The sequence below is a fragment of the Haemaphysalis longicornis genome, unplaced genomic scaffold (genome assembly GCF_048455015.1).
Source record: "Haemaphysalis longicornis isolate Haplotype H1 unplaced genomic scaffold, Haemaphysalis longicornis Haplotype H1 scaffold_12, whole genome shotgun sequence".
NCBI lineage: Eukaryota > Metazoa > Arthropoda > Arachnida > Ixodida > Ixodidae > Haemaphysalis > Haemaphysalis longicornis.
Window position 1 is genome coordinate 60,816,630 of NW_027526225.1, and position 23,321 is coordinate 60,839,950.

Sequence of the window (23,321 nt, forward strand, 5' to 3'; positions counted from 1 at the left end):
TATGTAACTGCGTATACCCATAAAAGCACACCGAGAACTACATCTAGCCAAGTGCTTTTGCTGCCTTCTATTTCAGGGATATTCTCTTTTTTTCTGAGGAAAACAAGACACTTTCTCTTCGAAGGCTGGAAATAAATTTCTAAACTTTTTTGGCCGCACGCAAGGAGTAGATTAATGATGAAGGCGGAAGAGAAAAACACAACTTGGCTTTCCCCCATTACACACGTGCTTTCAGTGGAGTATTACTCACAGGAAGTTTTAGCGTCGGACGCCGCAAACTGCGGCAGCCTCCTGTAAGCAACAGCCGGTGTACAGAAATCGAATTGAACATTTGTTAGGGAGCCCAAACCAACACCAAGCTGGCTTGGAACTGCCACTGCGGTTTAACGCGCGTCAGGGCTAACTGGCATATGGGGCGCGCTATTGTTAAGGGCTGCTGATTAACTTCGGACCGCATGTTTTTCATGAGTATGCGCGCGCACCTCAAACACATGGGCATTTTTTCTTCCTCTCCATAAGTGGCAGTTGCGGAATGTCGTAGGTGCAACATTCCACAACGTCCGGCGGCTGCGGGAATGCCATATCTAGTACTGAGCTCCAGAACACCTTGATAAGCTCAAATGACGTATTTTTCACTCAGGTTAGGTTGGCTCAACTGCATGGCGCGACTGCACCATAAGAGAAAAGTGGTTACAAAAAACACCACTCGTTACTAAACAAGCTCTGCTGCAACTTCTCGATGAAGCAAGCACTGCAGCCCTCCGAGGGTCTCAGTTCATAGCCGCACTTCCCTGCTCTTTCGCAGTAAAAAATTCAGCATCTCCGTTGCTTCCTTATATCGAAGGGCAAACACGGAGCTACGCTGACTTGCACATGTTTCGGGAACACAGAGGTAAAAAGGAAAGCGCAGAACCGAAGGAAAGAAGAGGGGGGAGAGGTAGGCAAACGAAATTCTTAAGAAAATAAAGGAACTAGGGGCTGGGCGGCAACAGCAAAATAGCGCAGAAAGGTTGGCGACCGAGTTACCGGCTCTCTCCGTTGTACGTGAGATGAAAGAACAGAGTGGTGCAGCTACCTATGCTAACGCGGGAAGAAGCGTGCAACTCTGGTGGAGCAGCGGTATTCCTTTGCTCCTGTCTTCCCCATCCTCCGGCACTTAAGTGCTGCTCCGGCATGGGAGCGTTCGGAAGAAGCAGGAATAGGGAACTAGGGAAAGCGAAGGAACTCTCAGCAGCGGCTAAGATGGCGCACAAAGGGAATTAAGCGGGAAGCATGCATTGGGGAAAAAAAGGGAAAAAAGCGTGTGCTAGGTGGCAGGGGCCCGGAAAATAAGATGAGGCCACCTTGAGTAGGTTCGTTTGTACATTTACAAGGCGCGGGTATTGGTAACGTTTTGGGGAGAGGCTTGGGGAGCTAGTGTGGTACACGTTGGGAGGAAGGATTGGAAGAAGGGCAAGGGAAAGAGCGGCCTGTCTATTTGAGTAGCAGAAAGTGAAGGTGGGGGAATAATAAGGAAGATATTCGCAAGTTGGGGAAGATCGGGAGAGCTTTGAAATGAAACGAGGGAGCATGACAAATGGGAAAAGAAAGGCCACGGAGAAAAAAATGAATAGGAGAAATCTGGCGAAATGCTTATAGAAACTGAGAGGAACGAAACGGAGAAAAATTTGCTCCCGATTAGGGAAAAATGCGAAAACTAGAGGTACAGCAAAACAAAAAACTATGCGCAGCTGAGGCATCAAACTGCGAGTAATTTGAGCTTGAAAGGCGCGATGCACAATTAGGGAATCACATTGTGAAGAACACAAACTTCACACCAACAACGGGAACAAATTTATGGCAGCACCAAAAAAATGAAGGGTGTTGACTTTCCTAGACTATTTGGCAGGGACTAGAAGGTCAACGTGAAAAACTTTAATCACGGTTTGAATTAAAACCTGCGCCTAAGCCAGAACACTATAGAAGAGTGCGGGTCATGTCAACAAAGTAACCAGAGAAGCACTGTACACGACGGCGAAGTGAGCCCCTTGGTAATCATCAGTTTCAAACAGAAAGAAATCTTCAAATTTTTTTGAGAAATAGTGGAACAATTCTGCAAAGCAGTTGGTCTCAACAGCGAATTTGATGACTGACAAACTTTTTATCCCAAATAACGTGCATACTAGCGAAGTATGTGTGATTCGTAAGAAACTTGAAGCAGCATTAGGCGTCAAAAGTCTGCTACGCTTCTTGGCTGACCCTCCACACGTTAGCGGGATGATAAAGTGAACAGGATAATGTGTCAGCGGGTGAACTGTGCTACACACGCCCGTACGCAGAGGCAGGAATTTGACTCTTTTGAAAGTAGCATGGATACAACATTGAATATGGAGAAGCCGTAATGATATCAGACTAATACTACGTACATAATTGGCTGAAGACATTGAACAAAACAAAATGGCGAAAACTGCACTAAGTCGCGCAAGGCTTGAACCATAGCGAAGCTGAATGATTTCTTTCTATGTGAGCACTTGGGGACACCTTACCACGCATTGCATTAGGTTTGAAATTGTTTATTTACATGCTACGTCGTCGCTTTTCACTGTGGTAACAGTAGCCATCGCCATATCCATCGATATCGTCGTCTTATTCATGCATGACAGGCGGGCCGAAATCGTTTTGTCCGCAGACTTTCACGTTTCTCCCAAAGTGTAACGCGCTAGAACCGCTGGTAACTGGCTTCGCGAGCTGGGCGTCTGCAGCGCGAGCTTCTTGTGCTCCCCCCTTAAGGCGCAGACGCACGCGAACTTTTTTTTTGTGAGAGCCACGCGCAAGCCTGGACGACGCCGGGCGCTCCTCGTGAGGCGCGTGCTCACGTGCGTAGTAAGCGGAGGGAGTAACTATGACCCAAAGTTTTCTGATCACACCGCACACATTACGGCCAGCAACCACAGCTCCGCTGTTTATAGTATAAGACAGGTTCGTGACCTCGGGACGAAGACTGCGTGAAGTGAGTGTGTATTGTACGCACTGAGGGCCGGAGTGAACCCCCACTGAGCCAGGACAGCTCGCGGAAGTATTCCGTGGAATAGAGCTTAAGGGCGGCCAATGTTGTAAGAGGCTTCGCGCTTGCTGGATCTGAGCGTGATGAACCAGAGGAGAACCGTAATGTAGCCGAGTATGACTGAAAGGGAGAGCACGCTTTATCTGGTTATTGAGGGGCGTGTGGTTATTAATGCAACAGACAGGTGGTGTTCCTCATCACTTTTTCCCTTTTCTCTTCTCACTGCAGCATACTCTGTGCCGGGTATTACAGGCGAGCCCGCTTATAACGAACACAACGGGAAACCGAAATCACTTCGTTATATCCGCTTTTCGCTATATCTGGACAGAAAATCTATGTATACCAATGGTAACGGGAAATAAAGATTTGTTCGTTATAACCGCTATGTCGTTAAAACCGGGTTCGCTATAAGTGGGCTATACTGTATAAGAGCACGGTAGCTTATTTGTATTGAGGGATGACGTGCCGTGCTCAGGTATCGGACATACGTAAACTGGAGGAAATGGTACTGGCAAAAGAAAGGGGTGGAAGCTCTGCACCGAGGTTCTAAAGGGAAGGCTCTGGAGATGAAAAGGGCCCGACGCGCTGAGGAATATTGATGGCTATAGTATAGACTAATGAGTAGCGACTCGCCCTGAAAGGTTGATTTTCGCTACCGCGCTTCAAACGTTCGGCGAAACAAAAGCTATATCTGCAGAAAACAAGCGCAGATTTTGTCCGTGGGCCCCGTGTGTTTTTCTGTTGCTGTAACTGAACTTGTGAATTGATCAAAGCTAAGGAATCTGAAACAAGGATTCGTTCAGTCCGCCTCTTATAATGCGTCAGCGTTCTTTGGGGAGTATCGTTACGAACAAAGTCCCTGAAAAATAAAGGCTTAATTGATAAATGTAACACACGTAATCGTTATAATAGTGCAAATTTGCATGGTCCGTGCGTTGAGGATGAATAAGGAGGAATGTACGAAAACGCTGACACTATGCGCTAGCAATGCATTTGTGTAGAACAGTGAAGCGTATCCTTTGAAGAAAGTCGTATAGCGCTCTACAAGGATAGATGGGGCATTCATAACTTGATATGACACTGTTTACATTGGTTAAGAGTAAAATGTATTTCCAGCAATTATTTGTGTATAATACAAACGCCGACTTTAAAGCGGAGTATAACAAATAACACAGTGGCTGAAAAAAAATACGCATTCGTAGACAAATATCACAATTTCTTTACAATTTGCTGCCCGTCTTTCGTGATGAGGACCAGTTAGGCAAATTTGTGCTGATTTATTCTAAACATAATCAAAGCGAGCATCGACAACTTCGCGATGTTTACGTAAAAACGACAGATTAAACACGGGCGGTAGGTGCACGAACCTCAACACCCAGAAACCGCTGTTATATCGGTTCCTGGAGGCAAAAAATAACGGCACAGGCTCGGTACCTTACCACAATGCGATGACTGTAATTCATACTTATAAAAAAGCTTTTGTTCCCCGTCACAGAGCTTTTCCGCACTGAAGCGCGTTTATCGCGGCTTTGGGGCCGTTTTAAAAAAGGAAGTGCATAAGGCATCAAGCTGAAAGCTGTTTCAAGGTCAGGGATACGTGTTTATGAGGTCGCGAAAAAAAAAAAAAGCATTCCGAAGTGGCGACAGAAAATAATAAGAAAAGGTAGCGCAATCCCTTCCCTTGCAATAGTCGAATCAAGAGCAGACAAACGGTTAGGTGTAACCCAAGCAAAACAATAAACGAGCTTGTTGGCGAATCGCGTGCGTAAAATATGAAAGAATACCAGGGCATCATTCAGGCGACGATACTACCGGACCAGGGAATATTGCTGGCGTATCCAAGACGCGGAATGAGATCTGGCAGAGAAAATGAGGCAGCTGTACGGGAGAAGTTCAGCGGAAGAAAAATAAAACGGCTAGCACGATGATCCGTATCAGACGACAAAAAAAAATAACAAAAATAAAAACGACGTACGACCGGAACCAAGGTATGTGAACGGGATCGGCAGCGGAAGGTCCTGATAGCAGACGACAGAGCGTTATTAGGAATGAAGGCGCGAGAGTCAGGCGGCAGTAGGGAAGGGGAGGGGTAGGCTGTAAGGTTAGAAGTGACGAGAGCGAGGCTAAGAAAACAACAGAACGGAGACGAATTCAGAACAACAAAAATGTAACACTAAAAAAGAAGCGTGTACACGGTAGCACTCATACTGTGAAGAAAGGCGAAAGACGTCAACAACGCCAATATGATCAGAAGGACAAAAATGCACGGAGAAAGCATGAGGCAGGAACGTACACGCATGCGCGCAGCGACAGATAGAAAAATAGACAGGTAGATATAAATGAACTTAAGTAAAAACTAAGGCGAAAACAAACTAATCAGTCCAGCGCGAAAGGAAAACACGAGAAGGGTGAAACGAGCAACGACAGGCGGAACACAGGCGGACCATGCGGGAGCAGGAGATACGGAGGCAGCAGACGACAGAAAAAAAAAAAAAGGCAGACAAAAATATTACGCGCCCGCGCAGCTGTCGCCGGATATTTCTCTCAGCAACTGCAGCAGCGGCGTATAAAAGGACGGCGCCAACTGCCGGGGATGTGAAGTGCCCCGTGGGCCGTGCAAGAGTGCAATGAACGGCGACAGACGATTCGCAAAGCGGACAACAACGCCGCCATCTTGGCGTACAGGAAAGCAGTCAGGGAGGCATATTCGTGAATGCGGAGGACGCGGCATGTCGGTATTCGTAGGGGAAATCAAGCACTGCGATTGGCAGCCTCTTCTGACAAAAGTTACCAAAGAGAAACCAAGCGCCCCAGAAGAAACCAGTAATGCGAAAGATGTTTGTTAGCTATCGTACAGTCGCCCAAAAACTTGCCCGCAAACGAAAAAAAAAAAACTACAAGGTCAAGGCCCCTTCCTTAAGAGAAAGTCGTTTAAAACACGAAGCTTTGCCCGTGCAAACTCAGTTAAATCAAAGTACAAAATCCACTCTGCCAAAGTTATAAATAAAAACTTCCAAAGTCCAAAGCCAACGCCCGGGCAACTCAGCCAATGAAATGCTGAGCGACCCGAACGCGATGTTGGAACATCCACCATCATCAGCGATTCTACTGCAAGGCGAATGTGTCTTCCAGTGCTATACCGTATCGTGTTTGATGCGTAAAGAAGACCTCCCATTGTCTACGAGTGTGATATGACTGATGTGCCTTTGTGAAAACTTACTGTGTAAAGGTGGCTTTCAATCAAAGAGACGCTGGCTTCATAACGCGAGGGACTTAGGTTCAATGCCAACCTCCGGAAGCGTATTTTAGGGGTGCGAAAGAAGTGCTGAACCATTACGGGGAGGCAGCTAGTTTGTAACAGTGAGGTTTAGCTTCGATGTTGCGATTCTCACTTTAAAAAAACAAACACTGAGGGTACCTCTGCGCTTTTTATGAGTTATGAATACGAAAACATTAATGTCCGATCGAACGCTGCTGCGTGTCCAGATGAACGCTTCAAGGCTCATTTGGAATTCATAGTGACGAACTTCCTTTAAAAGCAACGGGAACACGCAGCTGCGATCACCCAGCGCTGTAACACGCTCTACGCTCAGACGCATAACAACGCGACGTGGGGTCATTGCTCGCGAGGCCGTAAACACAAAGGTCGGTTATCAACCCTGCCGTAAACGCTTACAATTGCCTCGTGCCGTATGATGCACCGCCGAGTCTAGGGTACGCCGCATCTTCCAGTCCTTTTCCTATGGGAGGCGCAAGAGCGAAGAAAGATCTCGGGCACCCTTTTTCACGGCAGCTGGCCGCAGATATCACGCCTCTTCGCGGCGCCCAGCGACGGCTGCTATACTTGGTTAGGCAGCGCGGCCGCGGTCCCAGCGGAGCGACGAGTCCTAAATGCGGAGCCCCGCTGGGTTGGAAGGCGACGAATATTCCGAGATGCCCCAAGGAGGGAAACAGTCGATGGCGTACAAGCCGGAAGAAGGAGAGAGAGAGAGAGAGAGAAGACGGGAGACGCGGGGCGTTGGACGAGGCAGGGCTTGACGGCGCGCGAGCTTCGCGTTCTTTACCGTACGAGTGTACGGGCCCGCAACACGACGTCGGATGCCGACCAGCGCCTCCTAACGAGTTCGCCGGAAGGAAGATGAAACTGACGCCCCTTTACACGTAACCCCCTGTGCACTGCGGAGGACGAGACCTCGGCGTGCTTTTGGGTAGTATTTCCGTGCAATGCTGGAAGCGTTACACGAGTTTCCGAAGGTTAAGTAAGTGGCGTGTTTTGGTTTCTGGGCAGTGGCGCGTTTCATCATCATTCCTCGCTGACGTCAGGACTGTGACGTCAACGTGTTCTTCTTTACGCTCTTGGTTTCTGGTTACCGCAGCCACAAAACCAAAGAAAAACGCTGAAGGCAGTGTATACGGACACGAGTGGTTTCTTTTGAAGAAACTACTCGTGTCCGAAATCCATGGAACAGGACAACGGTCAAGGGGGAAGCACCCTACCGTTGCAGGAACGGCCCGACAAACGCCAGATGCAATAACAATGCTAAAAATTGTTAAAGAACTAATACAAGGCAACAATACAGTGCAAAAAAGAGCAACTGGTTACACAAGTAATACACAAGCATTACCCCCTGAGGAGCTCGGGAGGGACATAGAGGTCAGGGCCCCTTTCTTATGACTGTACAGACCACCACAACGTTAAAAAGAAGCAAAACAACTATGCCTCTGGCACCAGTGCTGACACCTAAACATTTTTAACGACTGTAAATGCAAAAAAAGTGTGGTTTATTCCTTTGTCATAGGAATCTGTAAAACACGAAAGTGAAATGGGCAGCGAAATCTGCAGCTGAGCATAATTTGGGGGTCCCCGGCTGTCTTGTGGGTGTGCTTGGCGAGCGACATCCTGCTGGCGGGTTGCTTCGGCAAAGGCGTACTGGCGTCCTTTCCGTTACGGATATGATGTGAGTAAAATCTTGATGTATCCCACTTTTATGTGAAAATATAAAACCCGAAAACGAACAAACCGATGGATAACGTACTCTTTATTACTAACGGCTGCTTCCCCACAAGAAGACCCTGTGTGCAGGGGTGCACCCTTTACAGGCCACTTGCTTCGTTGTACTGGCGTGACTTCTGTGACGGATATGACGTAAGCGAAATCTTTGTTAAGTGCCAGGAATAAAACAAATTCGTGCTAAAACATGGATGTCCACTTGACCGCCTGAGACGCCTCGCTTTCCCTAGCGGTGTCGAAGGACTTTGTAATGTGCCGCTTGATACGTTTTGCTTTGCGATTCGCCTTAGCGCTTTCGAATGGCTTCGATCTGTCTCCTACGCGTTGCGCCGCTGCTCGTCCATGCCGCCGTGTAATGGGGGAGTCGACAATATTTGGGAATTTCACTGCTTGTCTGTCCGCTCGTTTGGCTGCGTCCTTCAACTCCTCGCTATACTGCCGCGTTTAAATGGACATACAACCGATTTTCGTGGAGTGCTCGTCCTCCAGCTCATATGAAATCCAGCGTTTAAATACTAGGGTAAACGCAAGGAATTTCTAAATAAACAGAAGGAAATAATTTCAATTTTGCAATAAAATTTCTCAAGTCTGAAAGGTGGCGACGCCTAGTGGCAAACGTGAAACTACGTTACGCGTGCAAACAACTCTGTCGGTTTCAACGTGTGATTCAGAAACCGCACGAAGGAATATGAAAGGCTGCACGTTATTGTTTTAGCCGGGTACAAGTTTTTAAACACCTCTTTTAATCTCACGTGCAGTTAAAAGTATGTTGCAGTACAGCTCACAGTCATGGTCGCCAGCATTCCTTCTGGCGGGACACGTACGGCATCTAGATCTTAAAATTCCGATTTCAATAGTTCTAAGACGCTATCAGCAAAACGGTTTTGGGTTAAGGCGTTTTAAGTGATGCCCTTTTATTTGGGATAAAGAAAATAAACTCGACAAAAACCGGTTGTCCGTCCCTTTAAGCTCTCACTATTGAACGGTTCGTGCTATACAGCCAAGGCCGGATTTTTTCGCTGACTGGGTCATTTATTGCTTTCGCATTTAAAAAATTGAACGTAACTATATACATGACAGTATCATTTTCTCGAGACGCTTGATCATCGTTTATGCGTGATACTTTTTCGGGCCTGAAATAAAGACATGCCTTTTGAAATTCCTCAGAATAAAGTGACCAACCTGTATTGCAGTTGGTCTGAAGTCGTGATCCCTTGAATCTCAAGCGTAAGAAGCTTTGGGTCATAAAAAATAGCCTCCATACGCATTTGCGGGCGTGCAGGCCTTCTACACCATTTTTGCGCAGCGCTTTCAGCTTGCTATGCACCATATATATCGGACCGGTGGATTTGAAAACCCGATGAAATATTAATGGCCACATCCAGCTATTTGCGGAACGCCCATGTTGTAAGACAGACGTATCGGCACCTCGTCTTTAACAATGTTGAAGATAATTAATTTCGCCCAACTCGGATTTAAGAGTTGTTCGAATCCGACGCTTTTTAGAGCATTCTCGTTGGGCTTGTGCGTTCTCATCCAACTACAGTCGAGTGCTGTTATCACTTCTATAAGCTGTGCACTTCCTTGAATTTTATATTAGGTTAGATGCTACCAAAATGGCCTCCTAAAACCTTACCTGATTTATTACTCACTTTTCCACGAATTACGCATTAAAAAAATAACGCGGTTGCCCCCATTACGCTTACAAACAATAGGAGTCAAGCTACGGACATTCACTATAGGAATACTGTCGAACCTCGTTATAACGACGTAGTATCGGGGCAGCAAATTAGTTTGTCATATCCGATGTGTGTTGTAACAGTAACGATGAAAATCGGCTCTAACAAATCGACAATCTGGCTCGCGCAAAAATACTTGACACAAAAATGCCTTTTTTGAGGCTTCGAATCCACTATAAACAAGGCCACGCTTACCTTTCTCCTTGTTGCCTTTCGAGCTCAATGAAGCGGTACATGAGTACGTGAAATTGCAACAGAACAATATTTCCTTGACAATACAGGCCCGCGTATTTATTTATTTGATGAAGGATGTGATCTTCATGTCGTGGCTACTCACAGCCCTGAGCAGGATGACGTTTTCCACAGTGTCCACGAAGAAAAGGGCCTTTACACTTCTGCAGTTTAAGATGCCGGAGGGTTTTTCCAAGTAGCTTCTCAGACTCCTGGTCAAATATTTCTTTGTTATATCCGATATCGCGCGCGGCTCTCGCGGTTTCAGTTTCGTTATAAAAGAATAAGTGTCACTGAAATAAAGCGCGACCGACCAAAGTTTGTATTAAGTTCACTATAGCGGATAATTCGCTATGTCAGTGTTGGTTATAACGAGGTTCAACTGCACTTAGCTTTGCAGCATTCGATTTTAACGGCAACCACAACCAGGGCCTTCGTAGGAATGCCTACACATTTGCCGCCGCCGCCATTTTGACGGCAGTCGGGACCGATGCCCTCGCTACCGCCTCTCTGTGACGTCCCTCGGTGTGATCGTGAACAGAGTAGGGTGACATGCGGGCTCTCGCCACGAGAGTGCTTGAAATTTAGTATTTCGACGACTACAGGCACAGTGCACTAGAAGGTGTGTCGTGTGGGGGAAGAACCAATTGACAGCGCGGGTCCTTTTTCCGATGAAAAAATTGTGTGCAGCGCACGAGTTCCCCAGAGAATTCTTGGAGCCAGCGCCACCTATAAGTTTTTAAATTCAAACTAAACAATGATTTGACGGGATTTATAAAGCCTTATATCATGAAATAAAGAAATACGATTATTTAGGGAAATAAATACGGATGAATTTACACCCGCCGCGGTGGCTCAGTGGCTAAGGCGTTGCGCTTCTGAGCACGAGGTCGCGGGCTCGATTCCCGGCCGCGGCGGCCGCTTTTGTGATGGAGGCGAAAAGCAAAAATGTCCGTGTGTGCGAAATTTCGGCGCACGTTAACGGTACACAGGTGGTCAAAATTAATCCGGAGCCCTCCACTACACCACGCCTCATCGCCTGCGTTGCGTCGGCGCGTTGAACCCTACAATCAATCAAGGATGAATTTACCAAACAAAACTTCTGAACCAACTGGCAAGAAGTTGCCGCCAGGGGCGCTGCTTGCAACAAGAGTTCAGCAGAAATTTTCACCGCAAAAGGGACCACCCTAACCGGCCCCGAACGGCGCACTTCTCTCTTCTAGTGCACTGTAGCAGGGGTCTGATCACCTGAAAATTTTAAACCGCCGCTATTTTGACGTCAATCGCTACCTACGCGAGTTAAACCGCGTTTTTGGTAAGTAAGGCCGCAAACTAGGTCCGCACAAGTTTCCAACAATACACTTGCGCGCGTTTCACCCGAAACCGTCGAACATATATTACTAGAGTGCTCTGCTCATGGTGAATCAAGGGGCCGTTTACAGCAAAGAACTGAATGTCTCCAAGCTGGACCATTAACACTAAGCTTGATACTTGGACCATTCCACTCACAATCCTCCCAGCGAAAAGCCCTGTCTGCATTATTTGAGTACATCGAGGACATTGGCGTCGCTACAACATTGTAGCCATCTCCCTAGCGTGTACAGTCAAGTTTTTACTCAGCGCCCTTAAACATTTTTATTCTTCTCTTTTTAATTTTTATTCTTTTCTTCTTGCCTCCTACTTTTCTTCTTCCACCTACTTCCTTTGTTTCCTTCTCCCCCCTTCCTCGCAGAGTAGCAAGTCGGCGAATTCATGCTGGCAAACCTCTTTGCTTTCTCTGTAATAAAGAGTCTCTCTCTCTCTCTCTCTCTCTCTCTCTCTCTCTCTCTCTCTCTCTCTCTCTCTCTCTCTCTCTCTCTCTCTCTCTCTCTCTCTCTCTCTCCTCTCTCTCTCTCTCTCTCTCTCTCTCTCTCTCTCTCTCTCTCTCGCACGTCTGTTTGCAACGGAAGCAGTCGTTTACCTGGAGTGGGACGGGGGGGCCGCAGAAGTGGACTCGACCTCGTTGACGTCCGCTGCTTCGGAAGAAGGGTCGAAGGGGGGCGGCTTGATCATCACGGCCTGCGCAGCCGCCGGCGGCTGCGGTTGTACCGAGCGTCTCCAATGGCGTCCCATGCTCACGACTGCACCAAACGGACAGAGATCACGCGGGGTTAATCACTATTTCGAAGGGACATCATTTTATAACGATTCCACACAATCGTCGAACAACGCTGCCGTCATATGGAAGAAGACTACCTCTGTTATCAAATCAAATCAAATCAAATCAAATAAAATCAAATCAAATGAAATGAAATCATGTCTTTATTTTTCTTTACAATAAAAAGGATTGAGCAGCCGCAAAAAGCTACTGTGAGAAGTAGCTTGACGATGCGCATGCCCCTGTATTGACAGCAGTGGAAAGCACACCAATGAATACATAGTATCAAAGCGTCTTCACGGACACCGAAAAACCAACATAGCAGTACTGCACGCAGAGACAGCCACAAATTAACCAGGAAAACACCAAGGAACATGTACCACCATGAAAAACTACTACTTACTATAAAAGCGCCGTCCCAGTCGACGAAAAAAAATGTTTTACAGAGGGCATAAGAAGAAAGCATTGAAAACAAAGCAAAATAAACCCAAAAGACTAGTAGACCAATTGCAGAGCTCGCAATTGATGGCAATAAACAAACGGGGGCACTAAAATATTTAATGTCTTTAATGAGTTAGTCGTAAATTAGCACCCGCCCTCTAACATGGGAGACTATCTAAGATACTTGCTATCTAAGATACTAAGACTATCTAAGGAACTTGCCTGATACTATATATTTAAGTCCTGCCTCAGTGTATGAAGTGTTGTGCACTTCAGACTTCGACGATTATGAAGGCGACAATTATGAACATAAAAAATAGCCGTTGCTGTCATGTTTTTGATTTTCAGATACATCCAGTGAAATTTGTCGGTAATCTTATAACAACGTCGCTAACTTAAGTATTTAACCTCTGTTAAATAAAATGATTGCGCTAAAAAGGGCGACACGGACGGAGTGAGGACAGACACACACGTGTGTCTGTGTGTGTCTGTCATCACTCCGTCCCTGTCCCCATTTTTAGCACAATCATTTTATTTAACAATGGAGTACCAACGTGCCCAGGACGCTACCCTTATTTAACCTCTGCATTGTCAATGGAAGCTTCTCAGTAGAGTTAGGCACTGCTCCGGTCACTCTCATACACAAAAAATGAGACAGAAATGCGCAATGCGATTGCAGGTCAGTTTCTACATTGTCCATGTTTTCAAGCACATGAGAACTCATTCACTCGCACTTTGCGGCTTTCAGCGACAAACAAAATTTATTAACAGAACTCCAGTAGGCCGTACGAAAAAATCGTTCCACTGAAATTGCTCTTCTCGATGCGAAATAGTTTATACCGCAAAAAACTTTGTACTAGGAATGTTCGTCGGCTTCTTGAAAGCGTTTGATTTGCTTACCCGAACGTTTTTCTTGCAGAAATTGCAATATCACGCCATCCGTGGAACATTGATTTCAAAATCATGAACAATTTTTCGCTTCCGTTACAGATATGTGCCAATAAATAACTGTGCATCTTTAACTAAACCAGCACAGTATGAGGCCCCTCAAGGAAGCATACTCGGCCCTCATTTATTCAGTGCGTACATTACTGTATAGTGCGGATTGATCAATCAGCTAAATTTGTTATCTGTGTAGCATTTTTTTCGGATAATAATATTAATAACCTATTTGAACGAGGTAATAAAATTCGGATAAAATTGACCACGTGCTTCAAATCTAACGGCCTAAGTATTAATACAGAAAAAAAAACGCGAAAGTGGTAATTCTTAAAGCAAGGGGGAAGGACATAATACCAGATTCTCTATTTCTAAACTAAAGTAGAATAGAAGTAGTAGATAGAATGAAAGCACTAAGTGGATTTTTTTCTGAACATAAGCCATAAAATTTCAGATTGATCCCATAAAGACAAAACTAGCCCGTACTGTTGGCATATTCTGTCGAAGTCGGAACTCACTCTCTCTGAAAACAAAGTTTCCAATCTACAATTCACTGTTCTTCTCTTACATACGCTTGCTTGTGTGGGGCACCACAATTTATTCAAACGTTATCAAAATCAGACTTCTCCGAAATAAAACAGCGTGCATGATTTGTAACGCTCCCCCCTCGATAGCTCGGAAGGTCCGCTTCTTTAAAAATTCAACCTGATTGGTATAGACGATTTTTATAATTATCGCCTTAGTACGGCTGTAAGAGGCGGTGCAAAGCGTAATAAGAGATTTTTTTCCTAGGTTTGCGCAGTTAATCTTTATTGTACCTGTGAAATCCACTCAACAAGTTGAACAGTGGAGAATTCACTGTTGCGGAACTATGGTCTTAAAATGTTCTCACATAGGGTCCTTAAACTTTTAAACCAGTTTATTGAAAAAGGTTAACTAGCGTTCTGTGAAGGTTCTTAAACTTTTGCATCATCTGCAGTATTTTTTATTACCCGCCGCGGTGGTTCAGTGGTTAAGGCGTTGTCCATACTGAGCCCAAGGACGCCGGTTCGATTCCCGGCCGCGGCGGCCGCTTTTCTGATGGAGGCGAACAGCAAAAACGCCCGTGTGTACGAGATTTCGGCGCACGTTAAAGATCCCCTGCAGGTGTTCGAAATTAACCCGAAGGCCTCCACTACGGGGCGCCTCATGGCCTGTGTAGCGTGGGCGCGTTAAACTCCTCAACCAATCAATCAAGTATTTTTTCATTTCTTATTTTTCGTTGTTTTACCCAGAGGTTATGTAGTTCTGCGCATGTATTCAAGCAATATCTCCCTAGAAATTTTTACCCCAAAATAACTCGTTTTGCGTATGTATGCAAGTAATGTTTCGCTAGAAATTGTATGAACTTCCGCCTTCTCATCTGTGTGTCATCCAATAATCTCTCTTGTTGTAACATTGTCGTTTTTCAGTATTTTATTACATACTACGGAAAAATAGGGTTCTATTGAAATTAAAGCGTATTCACCATACACGAATCCTGTATGTCACGTGCCATCTGCTGCCCATACGTACACATGGGGCGAGAACTAGCCAAGATGTCCGCAGCAGCGTTTCCTCTCGCCTCGTCATGTCTTGTAAAGAACATGAAATATGCCTACTTCCATTCTATTCCAAGCACCCACCCACCTAACCACCCACGCACGCACGCACGCACGCACACTCACACACGCACGCACGCACGCACGCACGCACACACGCACGTACGCACGCACGCACACACACAAAATGTGGGTGCGTGCTTGCGCATGCGCGTGTGTGCGCGAGTGTTAGTGTGTGCGAGTGTGTGTGCGTGTGCATCCGTGCGTTTGTGCGTGCGGGCGAGCGGGCGGGCGGGCGCGTGTGTGTGCGCGTGTGTGCGTGTGTGTGTAGCTGTGTGTGTGTGTGTGTGTGTGCGTGTGCATGCGTGCGTTTGTGCGGGCGGGCGAGCGGGCTGGCGGGCGTGCGGGCGTGCGTGCGTGCGTGCGTGTGTGTGTGTGTGTGTGTGTGTGTCAGATACACGACGACTGGCGAATAATAATGAATAATGAACCGCGAAGTACGGCTGCGTTACACCTCAGCAGACTGCGCCGCACAGCCCGTCGGTTCGCATCTGTAGCCCCTTGGTGTCCCGCCGGATATGACCTCGTTTGTATTCCTTGAACGCCGCGCCAAGCCGCCAAACTCGTTCACTCTCGGTCTCTATCAAAATGGCGACCGATGCCGAAATGGACGCTGGGGACGTGAAACGCAAGCTTGCCGCTCTGGCACGGCGTCGCCTGAAGCAGCGCAGAGAATCACTCCAGGAGAGGAGCCCGAAAACAAAGCACGATGCGGAACCAAAGGAGAGGGGGAAAAAAGCAATTCCACTAGAATCTCGAAAATAGAAGGAAAAATACAAAAAGGTCGAGATCACGCCGGCGCAAGGTGTACGCTAAAAGGGTTTTAATGGCGACGTGACCGGAGAGAGTAATGGCGGCTCCCTAGGCGACGTTGCCGTCGCCGCGCGTAACTTCCGGTCGCCTGCTCTCGATTCCCCAGTATCGTCTGCTTTTCGTTTTATTTCTTTCCTGTCGTCTGCTAGGCGCGGTACGAGACTTGCGGCAGTGCCGCGCGCATTTCGCCGTTGTCGTCTGCTACTTATGCTTCGCTTGTGTTTCTTCGACGCGAGAGGGAGCGCCGAAAAGAAACTTTTCTCCGCTTTCGTTTCTTTCAATTTGGGCGAAAGCGATTCACCCAGCTCGCGCGAGAGAAACAGAAAGAAAGGCTCCTGTCCGTACGAGGAAAAAAAGGTGAACATATAAAACTTCGTTTGGCCCTTTCGAGCCGCTTTTCAGATCACGTCCGGAAACCTCAATAAACACTTCGATTCGAAGACAAAACCCGGCACAGTTTGTTTGATCGTTTTCCACAATTCCCGAAGAACCGAAAGGAAAGCAGAAAACGCCTGGTCAGCGAGAAATACTCCTTCTTCTCATACGTAGCTTCCTTCCTTGAGTGGTCCTAGGTTCAAGAACAGAAGAAGGCGTATACAGAACAATAACAAAAAAACATCTCCCTTGCTATCAAGACTGTCGTTCTGGCTGGCTAAGAATCCATTAGTTCGTTTATTGGTAGCGATACATCATTCTCTCTTGGGCGGTATTTGTTTTATATTTCCCACCATTTCCCCCTTTTCTTAGGGATAAGGGCTCAGTCACTTCGGCATTCTCGGCACGGAACCACTTCCGTATTGAGTTGGGATTGACACTGTCCGGTAATTGCGAATTACACTGCATTTGCGAGGCCGCTCCTCACGCCCGTACCGACTACCGACTTGGTTTGGCTAGGCTTCCGGATGGAGCCGTATGCGCTGTTTTTCTTTCACTCCATAAACTTCGCAAAACAATCGAAGCGCTTAAGCCCAAAACCGAACCCCACGATCACGTTCCCATTTTCACTGGAATGATTACCGAGCGAGTCCGTTTCTCAAGGGGATTCGCTGCGAGAAAAGTAAACGCAGCTATGTACAGAGAACGGTCTGTTTTTCAGCGATTTAGAACTTTCGCGCACGCGTGCGTGTGTGGCATAAGACGATGCTACAAAAAGCACAAAAAGAAACGAGTGATAACCGAGAACACGTTTCCGCTTCTTCTAGCCTTGGTTAATTAAGACAGGTACCAAAGCACCTTCGCAGCGTATACATTTAGTAAGGAAGGGGTCAAAAGGGCAGGGCTTAAACAAAAAGTTCCTCGGGGCACTTAAAGCTTAAGTTTACGGGCATGCTTTGAAGTTGAAAACATTAAGGCTGTCCAGAGCGATACTTTGGAAAACTTTTGTTGTGTTACACCGTGTTTGTGCCTCTTTGTGCGGTTTAGTTTTTTCGTCTTTTGTCGTGAGTAAGCATACTGGCGCACTTTACGCCAGAGCTCCCCCAGAATCACAGTTCTCAGGGGCGGGGGCGCGCCCGTCTTACTCACGCGCCGTCACAATCATCTTTCACGCTGCATGACGTCAGAGCCGCACGCAGTAGGCTAAATCTTGTACCACCACTGGGAAATTGCTGACGCGGCGTGCTGGTGACGCACCCGGTTCCTACTCTGGACACCAGGGTTTCTCAAACTGAATGACTTTATTAAATCGAGTCCACACTATACGGGACAAATTCAGGCATTTTTTAGTGTTTTTTTAGGGGCGAAGCCCTTAGGGGCTGGGGCTGTTGGCGCCTCCTGTCGTCGTCGTCGTGATAGTCGTTCGTGTAATGTAGCCACGGTACCAATTCACAAGGAAACTAGCTTAGGCCTCGCGCTAGAACGTAACGCGTGCTAAAAAACATCGGGACACTGGTTTACGCCGCGCGCTAGAGAGCTTCGTGCTTCAAAGACACGAGACTTTTGCAGCAAAGCTGTATACCTCTACCCCCCAGCGGTTTCATCTCCGTTGCCAAAAACGCCAAGGCGCCAAGAATACACTTATACACTGCATGCTTCGCCCCTCCCCAGGTTTCACGTTAGTCGAGATGGCCCGAGATTTCTTTTTGTTTGCTTTTTGCAACGAAAGTCGCTTTCTGTAGCGTAAAACTGCCCCGGTTCTTCGGACAACAGGACACTCAAGGTTTTTGCTGTGAAAAAAAAAAGCCGAACGTTTCGGTGCTCCTTCTACTCTTTCATTATGCGGCATAACATCTACCAGTAAGTAGCGCGCAAAGTGTAGTAAACGTATACGCCTTCGCCGGAACGTCACATCATGACCATTGTACTGTTTTCAATTACGATAAAAAAAAAAGGAGTATCAAGTCCACCGCACCGTTCCAAGCAACTTCGCAGCGCAGGAATCGTCATTGTACATCAATGTCCGCAGCGTGCAGTTACATTTTCCGAAAAAAATTCACCATACCTTCCTAAAGAAGTTTGAGAGAAGCGCGAACGTTTTCTGACATCAAACCTGCCTCAAAATTGCGTGGAAACGTTCATAGAAGTGCGTCCAACTTTCGCTGAAAGCGCGTCTAATGGACCGTCAATCCTTCAAAGACACGAATCGCAAACCAAGAAGGAATCCATGCAACGATTTTGTGCTCACAAAGTAGACGCATCTACGAACAATCTAAACGTATACCGATACACGGTTAGTTAGATAAAGTTATACTGCTCTACTCCTTCTTCATAATTGATGCGTGTATTGTCTTATCAAAAGCGTTCCTTGTTGGCGATTTTCAAGTAAACGTTCTGACACAGTGGAAGCCCGGTTTCACGCACGCGCAGTGTGTCCATGGATCTTGTCCGAGCTTTTCGGTCGACCAACCGGTCTACGGGGAAATGAATTAGTTTTGATAGGACGCCATTGGTCCCACTATGAAAACTTTCGCTTTAAAAAGCGCGCGGTTCATTACGGTGGCTCATTCTCGCACTAACTCGATATTCTCGCAACTCCAATTTACTAATTTTAGATGCGAAGCATCTCATGCTCGGGCTGTGTCCCTCCCTCCATCGTGGTTGTCGTTGTCCGAACTCTACTGCGCATGCGCGTCTCTTAAGCCCCATCAGCGTTTGGGCTGACGTCAGCGCAGTCGACTATAAAAAGAAATAGTTAGGACTGCGCCCGGTTTCGATCCCACTACTCTCTGGCCGCAACGGGAGGTACGTGGCGCTCTTCCCACTGCGCTATAACGGGAGCATGTGCTACGAACGCGCCTTATGTCCTTCACTCATTCAGACTACGTCAAGAAGCTACTGATACAACGAAGGCACGCGAAGCTGAACGTCAATGGAAACGACGAACTGAAGACTAATGGCAACTTCACTCGACCAATACTACCCAGGGTTCCCCTATGGGAAGATGGTGTAATTTTTGTTGTTGTTTGTTTATTGAACTTTTGACAATCACAAATTTACAAGGTGCTTAAGCAAAACGACACTGTAATAGTCACCTGACTAGGTCCCTAGCACTTGACAGCGGCAGCGACGGGAACAGAAGCAACGACACATGCCTAAATAAATACAAACGAGGCGTTTTTCTTTTTCGAAATGAGCTAGATCCAGAAACCGAAACTAACTCAGATTAAACTGCACTGGCAAGAAAAACTCGGCAACTTTCCACTAAAAAAAGGGGTGGCAACAAAATTGGCGAAATAACGCCCTGAAAACGTGTATGCAGATCGTAGTTCGTATCGAAAATAAGCCAAATCTTGCTGCTACACGGACCAAAATGAGCCAAATCCATCTGCGCAATGGGAGTTTGCTTTTGGCTTGACTGTTCAGACTGTTTCAAAGGTGTTTCTCGAAGTTTCTTTTTTTTTTCTTTTCGGAGCTGGCTTATCATGAATTTAGACGGCAATTAGGAGAGATTGGCGAAAGATTTGTCCCTGGAAGTCAACGACGAAGTGAAGGGAAGAGGAAGTGAACGACATAAAACTGGGAGATGTGAAACAATGAACTCATCTCGTCTCTTTTGTACCTACGGAGTAACTCTGGTTATATTTATTTCTTTTACTACCACCGTTACTATTTTAGTACGTAACTAAATAGCCGCCGCTTATAAGCCCTGACAGATCCCCCCTCCCCCCACTCTCAGAGTACGAACCCCTTGAGTATTTGAGTATTTGATTTTTATTTCTTGGCAAAACCAAGGGGAGGCTGAGACTAAAGTCGAACGTGGCCTGACAGAGGCCTCAGCCACCGATTTACAGCGTACATAATAACACGTCTCTTCACAAATTTAGGCATAATAGCACAATCGTAATAGAGAAATAGCACAAAGCAAACTCACTACTACATTTCCTATGTACTATACAAAGCATAGGTCCAAAATTCACAGAAGGATCACAGTGTACACATAAACACAGTAATTCGTGCGGATGAAGTTTAGGGTTAAGAAGCATATGTTAGCAGCCTTCCTGTGTAGCGTTTCGGAAATTCGTAGCAAGGCAAAGAAGAGCTTGCTTACTTTGTGAGTGCCTTAAGGCGTGTCTAAGAACATTATCCTACTGAAGAATTCGAAAATAGCTGCTAACGGTGCCGAGAGAACTCACCCGCTCTCCGCGTATAGTTGTACTGTTCCTGAAACCCTTTTGCGTACATTGAATGCCTTTTCCGCCAAAACTGAATCGCAACATTCTTGAAAGTCAGATGAAATAAAGTTTTCATGCGAATATCGCATCAACTTGACTGTTTCAATGCAATATGAGTCAAATCCAAAGTTATCACCACAATATTGCTGAAATTCAGAGCATAATTTTTAATTACTTGTGGCCATAAACGTCTCCTAGCTGACATGTAAAATATGCAATATAATAAGCGTTGACAGCGTTGAATTTAGGTCCGGTAACAAGCGTCCGCTTGTTTCGCAAATTCGCGTTAAGTGAATCTGGTTCTGTTCGAAAAAAAAATCGCCTCAAATATGCATACACACTTTTAGCGTAATAAACAACAGACATAATACACACTACAACGATATACAACTGAAGAGATATACGCGCTTTTCTCGTGCAACAAACTAATAAAGATAAAATGAAATGAGATTACCGCGCAATCACTCCGCTTTCGCAAAGGAAACAAAAATAGCGTAAACATATAAACAAAATAACACAAAATTACAGAAAAATCTTACGCTTCTAGTAGAAAATAAATTTTAGTTATCAGTATAAAGCGGCTACCGAGGAAGTGTGCTCAATCATGTCAAACACTGCCGGGTGAGTGTTCAGGAGATTAGGAATTTGCCATTAAAGTGTTTGAGTGCCATATACATTCTAGTTCGTATTCTTATAAAGCTTTTAGGCCAGGGACTATATGCCACTTCAGTGTTCGTATAATTCAAAAGAAAAAGCTCAGGGTCAGCTTTGAACTCCACAAAAATCTTTCCAGCCAGTCGTTGCAGCTACGCCTTCTCCAGATGGCCGAGGAAGCCGCCACCAAAATCTCCTGCCTGACTAACGCGGCACAGGGAACCCAAAGCTACTTGTGTGCAAACAAAACTCTCTCTCTCTCTCTCTCTCTCTCTCTCTCTCTCTCTCTCTCTCTCTCTCTCTCTCTCTCTCTCTCTCTCTCTCTCTCTCTCTCTCTCTCTCTCTCTCTCTCTCTCTCTCTCTCTCTCTCTCTCTCTCTCTCTCTCTCTCTCCCTGGTTCTTACCCGCAAATAACTTTACGACAACACTCCACTGGCGTTCAAATATGGCTTATATTAAACTTCTTGAAAGCACGATGCTCTTGCGGCGTGTACTGCAAAGAAAGCACCAACACAAGCTACCAGAGAATGAATCAGAACTGCGGGCTTTATGGTTCTGTTTACATAACTCTCGTATATGGGCTTCGAAAAGTACGTCGTATGCCAAATCGTCGAAACGGGATGGTAGCGTTGGCAACATTTGCAAATATAGCGCTCCTGAAGTATCGTGAATATCCACATTCGCGTGTTCAGCGAGCGACTCAGCTGCAAGACGGCATTTCTTCTTTCAATCGTCCGTGTTGGCGGATTTGGCTTGCACGTACGGCAGCAGGCTTCGCCACAGTTTCTTCGCGCACTTTCTAACGTTGTGGCAAGTAGAATTCAGCCCTAAACAGCATGTTTTATTGTTTGAAGAAAATCCGACTGCCGACGAATGGGACTTTCTCCTCCCAATACCCTGCATGTTCTCCTAGAAGTGCGCAGCCTAGGACGAAGTGTGTGCTGTATTCAAGTGTTTGTGTCTAGCTATATGCGGCTGCCTTTACGACTACGCGTTCTGTCGCTGTTGGGCGGTAACCCTTTTTTTGTTAAAAAAGAAAGTCAGTCTCCTCTCTCTCTCTCTCTCTCTCTCTCTCTCTCTCTCTATATATATATATATATATATATATATATATATATATATATATATATATATATATATATATATATATATATATATATATATATATATATATATATATAGTTAATAGAAAATGTTCCTGACTATGAGGGTTTGCTGTACGATAGAGAAGTCAAACTGAAAAACATAACAACATTTATTCTAACGTTTCGACCGGGGGCCGGTCTTTTTCAAAGATCTTTGAAAAAGACCGGCCCCCGGCCGAAACGTTAGAATAAATGTTGTTATGTTTTTTCAGTTTGACTTCTCTATCGTATATATATATATATATATATATATATATATATATATATATATATATATATATATATATATGGTGCGCATTGATTTATCTTAAAGCAAATGATAGAACAGGCAAGCTCACGCACATTCGTCGCAGAATCGCGACCATGTTATAAGCCGATGCTACTGACAATCAATTCGCTCATCAACAACACAATAGGGCTCTACACAAACAGTACTGCGCATTAAACTCTGCATCAGGGGCAGTAGCACTTCTGCGGAGCTTTTTCGGTCTCTGTCAGTGTTAGAAAGCGAAAGAAACGTTAATAGCCGAGCTTTCCGAACTCCTAAGTGACGCGCTGGAGCACTCGCGGCATATGCACTTTTGTACCGCGATCGAAGCTGGCACCCAGAGAATCGTCGAGCCCTTTTCCGCCGACGCTAACAGAACAGACGAGGGTACGGGCCACATCCGAATCCAATCCAGAAGCCGATCGTTCCTGAAAAACCTGTCGCACGCACGCACGCACAAACAAACATCGAGGAAACACGGCGTGTTCGCTGATTCAAATCCGCTCTGATAACGAAGCCAGAGCACTTTGGCGCTTGAACACGGTATAAGGTCGTCTGCGAACGCGAAAGCAGACGACACTACGGGCCCGCGTCATGCGGATGGTAGCCGCGCTACGGGGAGTGCGTTATGGGAATTAGCATATAGATAG

At 46.1% G+C, this 23,321-nt stretch overlaps 1 protein-coding gene across 1 annotated transcript in view; it reads right to left on the minus strand.

Annotated features, from left to right (window-relative positions):
* The window catches only part of LOC144162733 (tyrosine-protein kinase transmembrane receptor Ror-like), a 288,345-nt gene that overhangs the window by 88,701 nt on the left and 176,323 nt on the right, over window positions 1-23,321 (minus strand). Inside the window, exon 2 of the mRNA XM_077693373.1 lies at window positions 11,985-12,144. Coding sequence (XP_077549499.1) covers window positions 11,985-12,144 — 160 coding nt within the window. The remainder of the gene's footprint in view (window positions 1-11,984; window positions 12,145-23,321) is intronic.